The sequence below is a fragment of the Lepidochelys kempii genome, chromosome 19 (assembly GCF_965140265.1).
Source record: "Lepidochelys kempii isolate rLepKem1 chromosome 19, rLepKem1.hap2, whole genome shotgun sequence".
In the NCBI taxonomy this organism is placed as follows: Eukaryota; Metazoa; Chordata; order Testudines; family Cheloniidae; genus Lepidochelys; species Lepidochelys kempii.
The window spans coordinates 5,499,603-5,516,757 of NC_133274.1; the positions used below are offsets into that span (position 1 = coordinate 5,499,603).

At 50.5% G+C, this 17,155-nt stretch overlaps 1 protein-coding gene across 3 annotated transcripts in view; it reads right to left on the reverse strand.

Annotated features, from left to right (window-relative positions):
• Positions 1 to 17,155, reverse strand: part of RIMS3 (regulating synaptic membrane exocytosis 3) — a 46,180-nt gene that overhangs the window by 17,163 nt on the left and 11,862 nt on the right. For all 3 annotated transcript variants that reach the window (XM_073317815.1, XM_073317812.1, XM_073317814.1), the window contains exon 2: positions 10,234 to 10,501. In XM_073317815.1, the coding sequence (XP_073173916.1) occupies positions 10,234 to 10,453 (220 nt within the window). In that variant the 5' untranslated portion in view covers positions 10,454 to 10,501. The remainder of the gene's footprint in view (positions 1 to 10,233; positions 10,502 to 17,155) is intronic.

Genomic DNA, 17,155 nt, shown 5'->3' on the forward strand with positions numbered 1-17,155 from the left:
GAAGACTCTGGTTTTACTGCAGTGGGGTTACGAGGCCTTCGCGGCGAGGAGTAGGGGAACGCGACGGTGGGCGGGAGGATCCGTGGCCGGAAGGTGTCATAAGGCTGCAGAATTGTAAGCTAGAGAGAGGAACGCCAGGGTTTGCCCCTGCGGGAGCCACCTGAGCTCAGACCCAGAGGGTGGGGCGGGGCAGGGCGGGGCGGGGGGCTTGAGCTCCTGAGCTGCACCCAAGCCGCGACCTCCACGCTGCCGTTTTTCGGCTCGCTAGCCTGCGCCGAGTTAGCACGAGTCTGGCTGCCCATGCCGGGAGGCTCGCTGCCAGCTGCGGGCAAAGCCTAAGACTCCCAGGCCCCATATTCTGTGGGTGCAAATGGGGTTACATTGGCAGGGGATTTGACCTCCGGCCTCTCCAGCTGCGGGGACTCCCCGCTGCCCAAGCCTCAGCAGAAGGGGCAGGAAAGGGGTGGAGGGGTTGGGGCTCAGTTTTCCCTTAGCCACTGCAGCCTGAGGCAGAGGGGAGGGGAAGAGAGAGAGAGCGAGCCCCCCGCAAAAGGTGGCCAGGTGGGGCTAATCAGGCAAGCCAGGTGAAGCTGCGGTGGCAGAAAGCCAGGCCAGGCGGCCGGTGCGCCGTTCCCCACGGGCACTCCCGCGGCCCCTCATGCTCCCAGATTATTTCTGACCAGCATTTTACATGAGCTTCCCCTCCACCACTTTCATGGTCCAGTCACAGGTTACCATGGCAACCCTTCCCCTCTCCCCCCAACCCCCCCCTTCGCCTCCCCCCCCCTCCCCGTGAGCTGGTTCATGCCCTGCCTTCCCCGCGTTGATGCTAATTCACTTTGGCGTCTCTCAGCCACCCGCAGGGTGGGCCAGTGATTCATCAGGCACCTGGGGGGTTTAGGGGGGTCTGCGAAGCCTCCTCTTCAGCAAGGAAAGGAGGCCCCCTTCCCGGGGGCACGAGGCCATGGCTATGTGGCCACCCAAGGGGTGCAAGGTGGCCAGCTGTACTGCAGCCTCAGTGGGGCTGAATTTGCCCCTGACCTCAGTGAAACCAATGGGTGCATGGGGGGGGCAGGGCGTGACCCTTAGCTAGTTCTGCGCTGGGCTCCAGTTACTCAGAGCCAGTGGGAGAGACCCAGGCCCAAGGACACATGGACAGTTCCATGTACTGAGCAAATGAAAACCAACATGCCCTCCTCCAGCTCCCTGCCCAACGGCTGAGCCCCCCCGCCCGCCATCGGTCTGTCTGTCTGTCCCCACAAGACACACAGCCCCGCTCCCCACCCCATTAATTCGATGCACCTTTCAGCCGAGTCTCAAAGCTCTTCATAAACAGGCGCAAACTGAGCCTCACAATCTCTCTGAGAAATAGATTGGTACCACCATCCCCCTTTTACAGATGGGGAAACTGAGGCACTGAATGGGATGTGCTTTGCCCAAGGTCACCCTGTGAGTCAGTAGCAGAGCCTGGAAGAGAACCTGTAGCATCCTCCGTAGCAGAGAGGAGACAGGCTGTGGTTGTAATGATTATAGGGGCCTCTCAGCAGAGGCTGCTGGACACAGACAGACCAGTGGTGTTTTCTGGTCTTCTACTTCGCAGACTGACATGCTCAGCCTGAGCTGACTGGAACCACCACGCAGGGTCTCCTACACCTGGTCACAGCAGAACCCTGGCTCCTGCTCTGCTCTTTAGACCATGCGCCCTTCCATATTTTGAACCATTACTATTTGTATCGACACAAGTAAAGATAACGAGCGGGCCAAACCAGTTTCATGCTTCAGGGCCTATAATGATTGCTGCCAGGGTCAGGAAGGAACCTGCCCTCCCCCTCCCATATACTGCATTGCACCACTAGCCAGATGCATTATGGGACTAGGAGTGGAAAGAGATTGTTTCCCTTTTTTGTTTTCCTCTAAAGCGCAAGGCGTTGGCCGATGTCAGAGGCAGGAAACTAGACGAGACACTGGGCTGATCTGATATGACAGTACCTGTATGCCGATAATTCATGATTCAGCTCCCTTGACTAGACAATAAACCTGGGCCTGTGTCCACATGCCACCTGCCCACAAACAATCTGCATCACCCACTCACTGGGAAAGTGCCAGCCACTGTCCTGGGGGGAGCACAGGCTCACAGGGGGCCAGCCCCACACCGGGCCCAACTGCCCACCTCAAACCCTGCAGGGTATGAAAGGAGAAGCCTCTGGCTGGGATTTAAAAAGCATAGCAGCTTCTCTTGACTTGCCCTAGTGGATTGGGCACTAGCATGGATGTCAGGAGACCCGAGTTCTCCACCTCCCCCCCAGCAGCACAATGGGGCCCTGATCTTGAGGGAGGCTTCTAGGCATGACTGAAATACAAATAATACCCAGCAGGAAGCCTGGAAGAGCAGCTGGGTCCTGTTATCCTAACAGAGGGGGCCTCCCCTCAGCTGGACAAAGACAGATGGGGTTCCCTGGCCATCTCTCTCCTGCAAGCTGAGGCGGACCTGGATTTGACAAGTCCATTTGGTGGGGATGAACTCAGCCTGTACCTGGGGCTTTTGGTTCATTTTCTTTGTCTGGAGTGAGACGGGCACCTTGATAAATCACTTTCTACGCTTTCTCCAGCCCCCTTATTATAGTGTATGAGCACCTCACTCACTCTAATGGATTGAGGCTCACCACACTCCTGTGGGGTACGACAATGATATTCTCTCCAGTCACTGATTGGGAACGGAGTCTAGGGTCCCGCAGGAAGTCTGGCAGAATAAGCAACTGACACTAGTCCCAGTCCAACACTTGAACCACTAGCCCATCCTTCCTTTCTAAATAAATGGCCCCCAAGCCGGGGCCTTTGTTAGGAACCAGGCCCCATGTGTCTGGTCTTTCTTAGAAGTACAGCTTGGTGACATTTTTCAACTCACACATTTTTCTGATCATTTTAAAAAGGGCTTATATATATATATATATATATATATATACACAGTATAAGGGGGATGGGATGAAATCTTTGTGAAAAAAATATTTTCCTTTGAAATATTCTGATTTTTACCCCCAAAATTCAGTTTTTCCATTAAAAAGATGGAAAAAATTTTATAAAAAAAAACCCTGGAAAAACAGGGAAAATCTTTCATTTAAAAAGTTGTCTCTGGAAATACTCACTCTCTATGGACTGGCTCTAATATGAAGTGAGGCCAACTTTCTGTTTTAACTTGGTTACCCAATGTTAGGCTCCTAACTCCAAATGTAGGCACCTAAATAAAAGTGAACTGACTTTCAGAGGTGCCGATCACCCACAAATCCCACGGACATCAATAGGAAGCTAGAGGTTCCTACCTAAAATGAGTAGAGCATTGAGAAATGGGGTATGCTTGCCCTTTAAGGCAAAATGGGGACGTCTCGGGGCCAGGTTACCGTGTTTCAGGCATTCTGGGGCAAGCAGAGGCCAAGGGAACAACAGAGGCAGATGCTGGGAAAGAGAAAATCATCCAGGGATAACAGTTGGCGTCTGGGGGAAAAATGAGGCAACTGTTCCTTTTAGGGCCCAGGACTACGAGCCTTTTAGTGTGGAGTGGGGCAAGGCTTCTCTCTCTCTCTCTCTGTCAATCAGGGCAAACGCTGGGAAGCAGAGCAGTATATAATCTGCCTGTCCTCCTTATGGTGGGGTGAGAATTGCTGGCTAGTCCCTTCTGAGCCAGGAGAATGGAGACAGAGTCCAGACCAACTTGGGCTCCAGCCATGGAGGAACCCTGGAAAGCTGCAGCCCTGCTGAGGTACCCGGGGAAGAAAAGAACCCTTTGTTATGAAGGTTTTTGTTTCAAGTTTTCTTTATTTGAAAGACTTTGCTCCCAGATCAGGCAGAACTGGGCAGAAGTAACCTAATGAGCCAGCTGAGTTGCAGTCTGCTAGTCCTTGCTGCAAGCAGGCAGGTTCACAATCGTTAGCCTTGGTTTTATTGTTGTGGTCTGAACCCCCTGCCCCCTGACACCCCTGAAATTAGTTGGGGAGGAGGCAGTGGGATGGGTAAAGCTGTGGAAGGGGATTTGGAGATTATGGGGGTTTCGTTTAGTTGAATTAGAGCTTCTATGAGCAAACAAACGCAGGAGGACAATCTCTTTCCCAGGCCACCTGTTGCTATTCTGGCATTTGAAACATTTCCAGCCCGGACTGGTAAATTTCATTACCCATAATTATCTCCCTTGAAGTATAGCGGAGGGTTGGTGCCTGTGATGCAAAGATATATATATATATATATATATACACTCAGGGATGTGACACTTATTGATTGGCTAAATCTCCCTTTCTCCACCCAATTACATCCTGGCTAGAGCCTAGTGTCAAAAGGGTCAGAACGCGTTGGCAGGAGGATGCAGGCAGTGAGATGGATGGCAGGGAATAGAATGGATGAGAGGCAGCCAGGAACTGCCATTCCCGACAACTTGATTTCTGTCTAGTGTGTGTTTGGAGATGCACCATGGCTTCTGCCTGGAATGGATCACATTTGTCCTACTAACTTAGGGCCAGGTTTTGCAACCCTTACTCCCATGGGTTCGTACTTATACATGGCGCCCTTGATTCCTGTGAGAATGCACCCATGAGCGAGTGCTAGTCACTATGAGCAATGGGATGCAGGAACTCCTCTATATTCTTTGAGGGCCTATTTCATTTTGTTTTAATCTAAGCAGTTTTTAAGCAGAATTGGGCTAAGAAATGGACAAAACAGACTAAAAGGCTTCGGCCTGAGTTGTGTTGAAGTTTCATAGATTTGTACAGCTCTCAGGGATCATTTATGATCATCTAGTTGGCCCTTCCGCACCACCCAGCCCAGAGAATTTCCCCCCAGTAAATAGGGGAAGAGGAAATCCCTCAATTTCAGCTCAGCAGCTCATCAGGAGGGACTTGAGCTACCCATACTGCCCATATTCAAAACTGGACTTGAGATTTGGACTCTCAAACCCCTGTGGTCAGGGGGCTAGTTTAGGAGCCTGGCTGAGCTGGGGAATTATGAATAAGAGAGAACTCTTTCTCACTCAGGTTGCAAGATCAAACCCAGCCCAGGCTGGGAGAGTAAAAGTTGTGGCTGTCAGACCCTCCCTCTCATCTGAAATGAGTTGCTAGGATCTCAGTCTAGCTCCAAGTATTCCTGTTGCAAAACTCCAGTGGGTCCCTTTCGTGGCAATCTCAGCAGAGGAGGAAAGGATTCAAGAGCTTTGTTTCCTCTCTCAGCCGTAAACAGCCCCAATTTTTTTTTCAGCCTCCTCCTAGGCAAGTCTTGCCCATTCATGATGCCCAACCGGAATCGTACTCTGTTTCTGCCATAGCATTTCTGAGAGAGCGATCGGTGCAGAACACAGGTTCTCCAGCTGTGTGCATCCTGCCAAGCCTGTTTTCCCCTAGCCCCATTACTAGATTTGAGATTTGCCCTGTCAAACAAGCAGAAGGAGGATGGCCCAATGGTTAGAGAACTAGCCTAGGAGTTGGGAGACCTGGGTTTAAGGTCATCCTCTGACAACAGACTCCCTCTACGTAATCTTGGCCAAGTCTCTCAGATAATAGCCTTTCTCTACTGCACAGAGGTGCTGTGGGGATATCTGCATTAAGATTTGTGACATGCTCAGAAAGATTAAAGTTTTTTATTATCAACAGAGCCAGTTATACTATCAGGATGCCAGTAAAGGCATCCACAGCCCTCCCCCCCCGGCCAATTTCTTGCACCCTCGGGGTTTAAAGGAACAACCCCAGCAGCAGGGTGTGGTGTAGAGAACTCGTAGTGCTGGTGAAAGGTGCTGAATCAACACCCCTGGATAGCGACGTCTTCTCTCCAGCCCAGAGCAGGTAAAGCCCAGGCAGCTGGAGTGAAACTGCTCCACAGCCCTCCCCTGCCCAGGAGGTCAGGCCATTCTCCATGGCCCTTGGCTCCTCTGAAGCTGCCAATCAGGGGGCTCAAGATAGAGCCAGGTGTGGCGTGGCTTTCTGATGTGGGTGCTGGACTAAGCCCAAACAGTGGTAGTTTCTAATAGACAGCTCCCTGGATATTAGGGGAGAAAACCACGACAACTGAGCTCCTCTTAATCACACTCAGTCCTGTGACTTTTAGGTTTTCTTGTAAAGGAATTTCGGGCCAGGTTCTCCGCAAAGAGATTTCCCTGCTGGAAGGGCTAGAAGCAAGAGTTTGTAGGGGTGAGGAAGGGAGTGGGGTCTGCCAGGCAGGCAGAGAGATCTATTGCCCCATAGAGATTGTGTGCATGCATGGGAAAGACAGGCCAGGTGCCAACCCAAATCACCTCCACAGTATGATCCTGCTGCCTAGGTTGGTTGTGAGCCTCCCACTGGTGACCTCCTCAGCACGTGGGCCCCACCAACCCAACCCTACAGACACTCTTCCTAGGGAGCAGGGCCTGGCTCCATCAGCCTAAATACCTGTACGGACCTGGACCTAGGTCTCCAGCAGCCCTCCCGGAAGCTCTCTCTATGGTAGAGCCTGCAAACACCTCCGCCTGCCGAACTTGCTGAGCCCTGTGTCACTGAGTCTTGTCCATGGTGCTGAAAGCGACAGTGTGCTCATGGACAACTCGCAGGCCCCTCTGAACTCTCACACCCCGCTCCTGCAGCGGGCAGGCCTATTCTGGACCAGTAGAAACCGGTCCTTTTGAAGGAGCAGGCCTATTGGAAAAGGGCTGGCTCTCTCGGCGCACACCCATGCCCCAGCCTGTTTCCTGACTTTCACCGTCAATTGTGGCTTTTTTCCCACCTTGCAGAGTCCATCTGTGAAGTGGCAGCTGCTATTCAGGAAGGGTGGGGTATGTGCATATCACCAGTTCAGATCTACCCATTTGGAAGGCTCCGTGGTTCAGCGGGCCTTGAGAATTGTCTGCCAAAGTTGCCAGCGCATCCATTCTGCATTCAAGAGACCCATATTTAGGCACACAAAGCCGGTGACTGTGGATGGAATTCACCCCCGAATGAGGGGCCCGCACAAGGTCTCTGCGCCATTTCAGTCCCCCCTCAAAATAGGGCTTGTGGGGGGGGGGGGGGAGGCAGGAGTTTAAGTGGTGTTGATGCTGCATGTTGGCTCTTTGCTCTGTGGGTGGAGCACAGATGCACTGACAAATTTTTCAGTTTAGAACATTGGTGAAAAATTGAGCTCCTATTTGTTTTGGGAATGGGGGCTGCCTTTAGAGTCAGTTGCTTCCAGACCATTTGTTTTGTTGCATGGATTAGACTGTCTCTCACTCAGTCCTAGGGGACCTGAGAAGGTATGGAGTCTGTTGTCTCTGGGTGGAGTTTTGCCCAGCTTTGTTTTTTGGATGCTCTTTGCTTAGCTTTCTAGGGTAATGATAACCCTTCAGAAACATCTCAGAAGTGCAAGTCTTGCCGGCTCAAAATTAACTCCTTCTCCCTATATAACACACTTTACTGAACCATGAAATGCCAACAAGAACCAAAATTAAAAAGCAATAACTCAGAGAAAATGCCGGGGCTAAGATGGGCTCACCAGCTTCTTTTAAAGATCTATGTCAAGCACTTAAAAATTCCCGTAGCCACAATATTTGACTAGTTCTTTCTCTGAATTAGCATCTTCCTCCCACTAGCACCTTTTATATGAAGGTTTCATGGAGAAACAACTACAACTAGATGCAGAGAGCCAGATCCCGAGCAATTTACTGCTTATGCTGGCAATGCTCCCACTGACTTCTACAGGGTTGTCCCACCCTCAGAGGGCAAAAATCTCAGGATTTGGCCCAAAATTTATCTGAGTCGTTTGGTCAAGGGGTTCCAATCTGCAGCATAAACTCTACCCCAGCTCCTAATGCTCCATAGCAATTTCATAGGCAATTTGCCTCTGCACGGGAATTTTAGAGCCCTTTGCAGAAAAGCCACCTTTCAACAGAAATGCAGTTTTAATTATGGGGCACAAAACTCTTCAGAACTAACGTGAGTAGAGCTCTTTGGACTAGGAGTTGTCTTTTACTCTGTCTGTACAGTGCCTAGACCAGTAGTTCTCAAGCAGGGGTACACGTACCCCTGGGGTTATACAGAGGTCTTCCATGGGCTACGTCGACTCCTCTAGATATTTGCCAAGTTTTACATCAGGCTACATTAAAAAGCACTAGTGAAGTCACCACAAACTAGAATTTCATACAGACCATGACTTGTTTATACTGCTCTACACACGATACACTGACATGCAAGTACAATATTTACATTCCAATTGATATATTTTATAATTATACCGTAAAAATGAGACCTGTTTCAGTAATAGTGCAGCTGTGACTCTTTTGTATTTTTATGTCTGATTTTCATAGAATACCAGGGTTGGAAGGGACCTCAGGAGGTCATCTAGTCCAACCCCCTGCTCAAAGCAGGACCGATCCCCAATTAAATCATCCCAGCCAGGGCTTGGTCAAGCCTGACCTTAAAAACTTCTAAGGAAGGAGATTCTACCACCTCCCTAGGTAACGCATTCCAGAGCTTCACCACCCTCCTAGTGAAAAAGTTTTTCCTAATATCCAACCTAAATCTCCCCCACTGCAACTTGCGACCATTAGTCCTTGTCCTGTCATCCGCTACCATTGAGAATAGTCTAGATCCATCCTCTTTGAAACCACCTTTCAGGTAGTTGAAAGCAGCTATCAAATCTCCCCTCATTCTTCTCTTTTGTAAGCAAGTAGTTTTGAAGTGAGGTGAAACTTGAGGGTACACAAGACAAATCAGACTCCCGAAACGGGTACAGTCATCTGGAAAGGTTGAGAGCCATTGGCCAAGAGCATTGGAGCCCTGATCCCATTTAGATGACATAACCTGGTCTGCACCTTCCCTGGCCCTTTACCAAAATCGCTAGATCAATGCCACGACTAGTGTGGATACAATGTGCTGTTATAAAGATGCCTTATACTGGTACGTTTAGGGGAATAGCCTATACCAGTAGAAGGCGCCTCTATGCCCACACAGCTATGTTCATACTGCAGGGAGCTACTGCTTTAGCTATGCCAAGATAGTTAAAGTGGTACAACTTGTGTGTAACCATAACCCTAAGCCTCCAACAATCCCCAGCTTGGTTTTAATACCAAGAAAGGTCAGAGTTCCAGACTTTCCTGACTCTGGATCTGTCTACATTACCATGTGGTTTAAAAACCAGTGACCTGCATGTAGTCTCCATCCAGCGTCCCACAGCTGGAAGGAGAGGTGGTTTGGGCAGATTTATCATGATCTTTAATGCGAGTGGGAAGTTTCATTTCTTTCCCAGTGTAGGTTCTGGAAGGGTTTGAGGGAAATGCCCCTAGCTTCTTCCATCCAATCCATTCTTCTTCCCTTTCATTTCAAGCTCACTTGCAAAAGACCAAGGAGACAGAGCTACTAATGATGATGCTGAGGGGGTGTCAAACTTTCAAAAGAGCCTAATGGTCTGATTTCTCAAAGGTGTTTAGGCACCTAAATTGTTCTCCATAGGAGTTGGGTGCCTAAATACCTTGGAGGATTGGGACCATAGGTCCCATTTTCAAAAGTGACTTTGGCATTCAGGAACTTAAATTTCTGTGAAAGTCAATGTAACGTAGGCTCCTAAATCACTTTGGGGAAGGCTTTTCAATGACACAAAGGGCAGTTAGACACCTCATGCTACCGAAAATCAATGGGAGTTTCGTGCCCCACCTCCTTCTGTGACCTGGGACATCTTCCCCTTAGACACGCTCTTTGAAAATTTTACCCACAGTCTCATGCAATGGGATTAGAGCAGAAGGGACGAGGGGCCTGATCCAAAATACCCTGAAGTACATGGAAAGATTTCCATTTGTTTCAACGGGGTTTAGATCACACTCTAAGATGCTGGACCTAGAACGTATCCAGAACCCTCAGTTCCCATCATGCATCTCTCAGCCCTTTGCAAGGACAGGTGTGAAAGCCACAGCTGTTTGGGCCAGCGGTAACCAAGAGGAAATGGTGAGTTGGGTCCATTCTCCTGCATCACCCCCATGGATACAGTGATCGAGGTCAGAGGGGACAGAACCGAGCAGGTTCTGCAGTTGAGCACTATTCTGGCAGAGGGAGGGAAGGGCAGCTGGCTTGGGCATGTGCCAGCCATAATGACAGCTTAGTTTGCATGCCCTGTGCCAGCAGCTGATCCCGAGCTGGGTGTGAGCGACGGGACTGTGCCCAGTGCAGCGTTGCAGCCAAGGATACACAGGGCGCTGGGCAGGAAGCGAGGGATCTCCCGACGCATCCCCTCCAGCGAGCACAAATATCCCGCTCTTACCAGGCTGGTTGAGTTGCAGGGTGCTCTTGCTCCACTGGGACAGCCCCACGATAGCCACCATCTTGGCCCCGAGGCTAGAGCGCCTCTTCTTGTTGGAGGTGATGCTGGCCGAGTCCGGGTTGCCCCTGTTGCTCTTCTCGACGTTGTACATCTCGCCGCTGATGCTGGAGCTGCGGACCACATTTTTAGCCGAGGAGGAACTAGTCTCCCCGTTAAACATGGTCAGCTAGTCGCTCTCTGTCTTGGGGGGGCTGCTGGGCGGGGTCAGCTGCAGGGAGAGGAAAAGGAGACAAAGGGGAAAGTCTGTTATGCGCTCTCCACTCACGCAGCAGCCTGGTCCTTCCGAGTACTGGGGAAGGGAGGCTGCAGCCCGGGGGCATCCCCCTGCCCCCGATCTGTTTGGCGGAAAGACACCTGACTGTGCAAAGGAAAACCAGGGGCGTCCGCTCCGATCCAGAGAGTGACATCAGCATGACACAGCTCGGAAGGGAGCGGGATGTGCAAAAAATCTACCTGGTGCAGCCCCATTTCACAGGAAACTCTTCCGGGGCCTTGTGGCACAGAACTTGCAACAGGCATCGCCGCGGTGCTATTTTAGGGTTCCAGCCAAGACCAGGCCCCACCGTAGTGCCTCTGAGAGACAGTCCCTGCCCCAGAGAGCTCGGTCTGAACAGACAAGTAACGGGGATGGCTTTCCCTGGCCCACAGCTGCAGAGCTGAGGCACAGAGATGAAGTGACTGGCCCGTGGCCACACAGTGTGTCTGTGGCAGAGCAGGGAATTGAACCCAGGTCTGAGCCCCAGCCCTGAGCCTTCACCACATGACCAGCCTTCCTCTCTGGGAAAGTCAGGCTCCCAAACGCCAAGTGTCCCAGGCCAATTATCTTGTGACGCTGGGTCTAGGTCAGAGTAGCCCATGTCAAGGCCTCCAGAGCAGCCATGCAGGGGCGGCAAGAGTCCAGTGGGTAGCGTGGAAAGGGAAGCGTTATGGCCTCCCAGCACATCCTAGCCCTGGGAGCAGGAACCACCGCAAACACAAGGGTGGAGCCCCTGCAGCCTTTGCCCCCAGCATAGGGGCTGCAGCTGCTAGTCCAGCTCATAGGCTCAAGAAACAGAGCTGGAGCTGAGGTGTGGCCCAGCATTTTGGGCAGTGGGGGAAGTGGGCCAGGATTTGGGATTTTTTGCCTCTTAACTTCCCTACAGCTGCCTCCCAACAGGCTCTGGCTTCGGTTTAAGGGCACAGTGTGAATCCGTCCCCCCCCAACTTCTCCAGCTCAGGGCATTATGTTGCCATCACCTTCAGTGTCGCGGATGTGGGGAGGGAAGCCTGGTACTGGCTGGAGGAGCCTGCACGGGGCTAGCGGGGATGAGCAAGGGACTGTGTGCGTGTGAGAGCTTGTTCAGACGCAGCGGCTTTGCAACAGAAATTGTCAGGGGAGAATGAAAACCTGCAATATGGGGAAGTGGCTTTCGCAGGCGCTTTCTGCAACTTCAGTGAGAACAGCCAGCCCCACGCCAAAAACACCTTGGCTTGTTACCAGGCTGGGCCCCCGCACGCCAGGGGGATGAAGCTGGGGCACAGGCCAAGGTTCAGGGTGGCTGTAAACAAGAAATCCCCAGGCTCAGAGAATTTACCTCCGTGCAGCCTCTATATTTATGTCTTTTGAGCAAGAAGCAAAACCAAGGCCCTGACAACTAGCCATCACTAATGGTCTCTTGTAATCCTCCTGACCCCACAGATTCTGCTGTTAACCCAGTGTCCTGGCCAAATTGCATCCTGCTTCATGTCCGCAACACCTCCCCCGCCAAAAAAAAAGGGGGGGGGGTACAGTTACTGTGCACTGATAAACCAGTCGCCTTGTTCCACATCAGAATGAAAAAACGAGGAGCAATGGTCTCAAGTTGCAGAGGGGGAGGTCTAGGTTGGGTATTAGGAAAAAGTTTTTCACTAGGAGGGTGGTGAAGCACTGGAATGGGTTCCCTAGGGAGGTGGTAGAATCTCCCTTCCTTAGAGGTTTTTAAGGCCAGTGTTGACAAAGCCCTGGCTGGGATGATTTAGTTGGGGATTGGCCCTGCTTTGAGCAGGGGCTTGGACTAGATGACCTCCTGAGGTCCCTTCCAGCCCTGATAGTCTATGGTAAGTAGCTACATTTCAGTAGGACAGGAGGCAACTCGTGTGTGTGCATTTGTGGAAAGCATGTTGGTTTTGCTAACAGGTTTTTTAGGGAGGTGGGGAGTTCTGGTCTGACAACGGTATTTACAGGGAGCCACGACTGACTGAAGTGTGCTGTGAAGCCTTGTGCACAAGTCCCCACCCCTGGGTCTTTGCTCCTGGCTTAACACAAATGGGCAAAGGCAGGTGTGACCTGCTGCTGCTGTGTGTTCATGGAGAGCTGATGGGGAAACACCACTTCCTTTCCCCTTAACCTCTGCTGCCCAGGGCGCACTGATCACAGCAACCCATCCGGGCTGCACCAGCTTCCTTTGTGCACTTCTATAGCAGGCCGCATCTCACAGCCTGGAAGTTCCAGACCCGTCTTTCTGAGCCCTCTTCAGGGCCGTGTAGGCGGACAGAATTCAGTAATCAGGGAGGCTCATGAGGCAGGGTGGCTTAGAAATGTGAGCCTTTCAACTCTGGAGACTTGGGCACCACTCCACTGCCTTGCATCACAGGGGAAACGAGCGCTGTTGTCTTGGTCTAGCCCCTGGAGGGCTGCCCAAAGCACACGACTGCAGGAATTAATACTTGGGGGCGGTCCGGGGGCTGGAATAGCAAAAAGTGCCCCAGCAGAGTGAGGGGCATGGCCGGGGAGGAGCCCAGTACTGGAAGAGCAGATGGGCTACAAGTCAGGCATGAGGTGTGTGTGGGGGGGTGGGGGGAGCTGGAACAGCAGGGAGCTATAGGTCAGGACGTCAGTGGACCTTGAGGGGGTGGGGGAGAGGAAGGTACCACAGACCTTCCTGGATAACTGCTGCCTTTAGCCAATTCCTCACCTTCATAAGTACCACCATTCTCCAAATTCGCCCCCAGAGGTCAGAGAAGAAGGAGGTAGGCAATGGCAGAAGCTGGCTGTAATTATCAAGACCAGACCAGCACACACAAAATAATGACCGCCCCAACCCTCCTAATACATAAAGAAACACCAATTACTGCTTGAAAATGCAATCATCTCACTTGACTAAAAATCCCCTCTGCGTGTACTGCTCTGTGCTTTAATATTTCTGTGACCAATGCCATCTACCAGACACCGTTAAATTTAATCCACGCTGGGCTGATGAGCTAAGCCAGCCCTAGTGTTCAAACCAGCTAACAGCTTTCAGTGGCTGAGCTAGGCAAAGTCATGGGGGGCGGGGGGAGCAGAATAATATGAGTATATGTGCATGACAGCTTTAACGGAGGCCCTGATCCTGCAGTTGGATCCCCACAAGCAGATCCTGCAGGGTCCCAGTGAAATCACCAGGAATAACATGAGTTCAGGAGCCAGCCTGTGCAGATCCGATTGCAGGATTGGGGCCCAGGGTTTTGGTGCAGTTTGTGTTAGGACCCACCGGTTTCAGCGGCTCATAACTTTCTGAGAATTAAAAATTACTCTCCGGGCTGTAACTTTCCATGTTGGAACTTAGCCCAAAAGGGAATCTTATTGAAGTTTGAGGAAAATCCTTCTGGCCATTTCTGAGCTGTCCCTGGGGTGTATGATGATGGAGGGGGACTGGATTACAGTTATCCAAAGACTCTCTTCGCTTCATGGAAGACAGGAAGGATGGTTTTGTGCTTAAGGCACTAGACTGGAACTCAGGAGACCTGAGTTAAACTGCTGGCTCTGCCACAGATTCCCTGTGTGACCACGGGTGAGTCATTTAATCTCTTTGGGTCCCGTTTTCCCCATCTGTACATCAGAGACAATAAGTAAAATTTTCAAAAGCACCTAAGTGACTTAAGAGTCTAAATGCCATAGACTTTAACTAAAACTTTGGCTCCTAAATCACTTTTGAAAGTGGAACTTAGGCAGAATTATTGGGTAAAGCTTTCAAAAGCACCTTTCTCCCATCACTTGTCTGTCTGGTCTGCATGGACTGTAAGCTCTTTGGGGCTTTGTGTGTACTGTGCCTAGCACAGGGGAGCTTTGGTCTCAGGTGGGGCTTCAGGCTGCTACTGTGACATTCATGACTCATGAATTGCTCAAATCCTAGGTTTCAGAGTAACAGCCATGTTAGTCTGTATTCGCAAAAAGAAAAGGAGGACTTGTGGCACCTTAGAGACTAACCAATTTATTTGAGCATGAGCTTTCGTGAGCTACAGCTCACTTCATCCGATGAAGTCTCTAAGGTGCCACAAGTACTCCTTTTCTTTTTGCTCAAATCCTAATAACTTGAAATGTTGCATACAGCCAGACTTCAAAGAAAAAACCTAATTACACAGTGGTAATTGATTAAATGGGTCTTTGCACAGGTGCAGTGAACATCTTTGCTGTTTTAATTAACTTTTGGGGCTGCAATCGCAAAGATGCGCACGCATACACAAGGAGAATGGCATATTTTGGGCCAAATGCTGCTGTTCTTTACACTGGAGAAATGACGCCTTCCTCCCCCCGATTGTAATAGGATCAGGATCTTGGCCACGGTGTTTCTAGAAAATCACTAACTTAATGCTGAGCTGAGAACACTTAGGGGATACGGTGTTGCTAATGCAGCAAACTAAGAGAGGACGGCAGGGTTGGTCCCTGAGCTTGGAGCTTTGCATTGCACGCCGGCACAGGTCTTGTCACCTCCCTCTGAGTGGTCTCAGATGTCTTCAGTCTTGCAGCCCAGTTTCCCATTGGAGGAGAAATCAGTGCGTCTGGGTGTATTTGTAGTGAAACTTGTTTATTCACCCTATATGCACCAGTCCTTGGACAGAGATGGTCACAAACTGCATGCAGGCAACTCCTTCACCCACCAGTCTCAGCCCAATACCAATATCTAGTTCCCAGGGAACAACTCTGCCCCAAAGACTCAACTCCAGTGAGACAGATAAGGGCAGAGAGCAAACTCCTGCCTTGCTGCTTGCAAGTGCTCCCCCAAAGAGAAAATCCATCAAAAAACTAACCACATAGCATGTCTGCCAAGACTGAGCAGTGCTCACACCTCTGCAAACAGAACTTGTAAGACAATGCTACAGTGCCACCTGGGGATTCCCGCCACAATATTTGAAGGGAGCGAGTGAGAGGTCAAGAATCCACAAAGTGGTGCTACTTAGGAATGTGACGTTCTGGTTGCAAGCCCAGGCCCAAACCTGTCCCGTTCACACCCATGGACCTACGCCTTGAGTTGGAGCAGACAGATCAGGTTGGTGGTTATTTGAGTTCATGTGGCAGATACTTAATTTCTCTCTTGAGGGTGAAATTCACCCCCGCGCAGAGGACTAGGCACTTGGCCCCAGCACCTATTCTGAGCCCTTAAAATAGACTTATATGGTGCGTAGGCCTTGTTCTTGCCCTTCTGCACACAGGTGCATTTCACCCCAAACTCACTTTCCCATTGGTGAAAGGCGCCACACAAACAGCCCTGGAGCCTAATGTCCTCGTTCTCTCCAGAACGTGCATGACATGGGCAGCTACTTCCCCTTCCCAGCCCACACATTGTCTACTATTTTGGAAGATTTGCCCCTAAGGGGCAAAGAGGAGCTCCTTGTTTCTAAAGCTCACTCCTTCCTGGGCCTCTCTGCTAACCCTACCCGGGGTGGAGGGGTGGTTTTTGTGGTGAGATCTCATTTCCCATAGATTCGTCCACATTAGGAGGTTGTGGAATTTGGTCACCCCCAATAGGATGGGGGACTCTATCTTGGGAAGCAGTGACTCTGGAAAAAGACTTCAAGATCGTAGTGGATAATCAGCTGAACGTGAGTTCCTGCGGTAACCTTGTACCCAAAAGGGCTAATCCAATCCTTGCATGTATAAACAGGAATACTAAGTAGGAGTAGAGAGGTTCTATTACCTCTCTTTTTGGCACTGGTGCGACGGCTACTGGAGTACTGTGTTCAGAGCTGGTGTCCCTACTTCAAGAAGGATGTTGAAAAGTTGGAGAAAGTCCAGAAAAGAGTCACAAGAATAATTACAGGATGGGAAGACGTGACTTCTCGTGAGAGATTCAAGGCACTCCATCTATTTAGTTTATCAAAGAGAAAGTTAAGGCATGACTTGGATCATAGTGTACCGGTACGTCTATGGAGAACCAACATTTGTTGCGGGTTGGGTGGGTGGGTGGGTGGAGGGGGTGTCTTTAATCTGGCAGCCAAAGGTATAACAAGATCCAACGGCTGCAAGTTGAAGCCAAATTAGGTGCACATTTTTGACACAGGTAGTTAACTACTAGGACAATTTACCATGAGCTGTGTTGGGTTCTCAATCACTGGCCATTTTTACATCCACATCAGACGTATTTCTAAAATCTGCTTTAGTTCAAACAGGAGTTAATCCTACGGTCTGTGCTATACAGGAGGTCAGATGAGATTATCACAGTGGTCCCCCTTCTGGCTTAATACTCCTATGAATCTCATCTGAAATAGCTCCTTATCTTACAGTTTACTAATCCCTTAAACCATCCAGCCTCCCTCAGAGGCTTAGAAAGGTAGGGTCAGTATCTTACAGATAAGGAAACTGAGGCACAGATTGGGGCAGTGATATGACCACAATGATGCAGTGAAGATGGTGGCAGAACTGGGAAGAAAACCCAGGTCCCCTAATTCCCAGCTCAACACCCTATCCCCAATGCCATGCTGCCTTCAGCCCATTCCTAGCCTGGCTTTCCATTCACAGAGCTGTGGGGTTTGAGGAAGGTATGAAATGGCGGCCAGATATCCTAATGGATATTTCTCTTCCGCCCCATGAATATTTAAACTCCGAGGGGATGGAAGCATCCATCTTCCAGGGAAAGGTAAATTATTA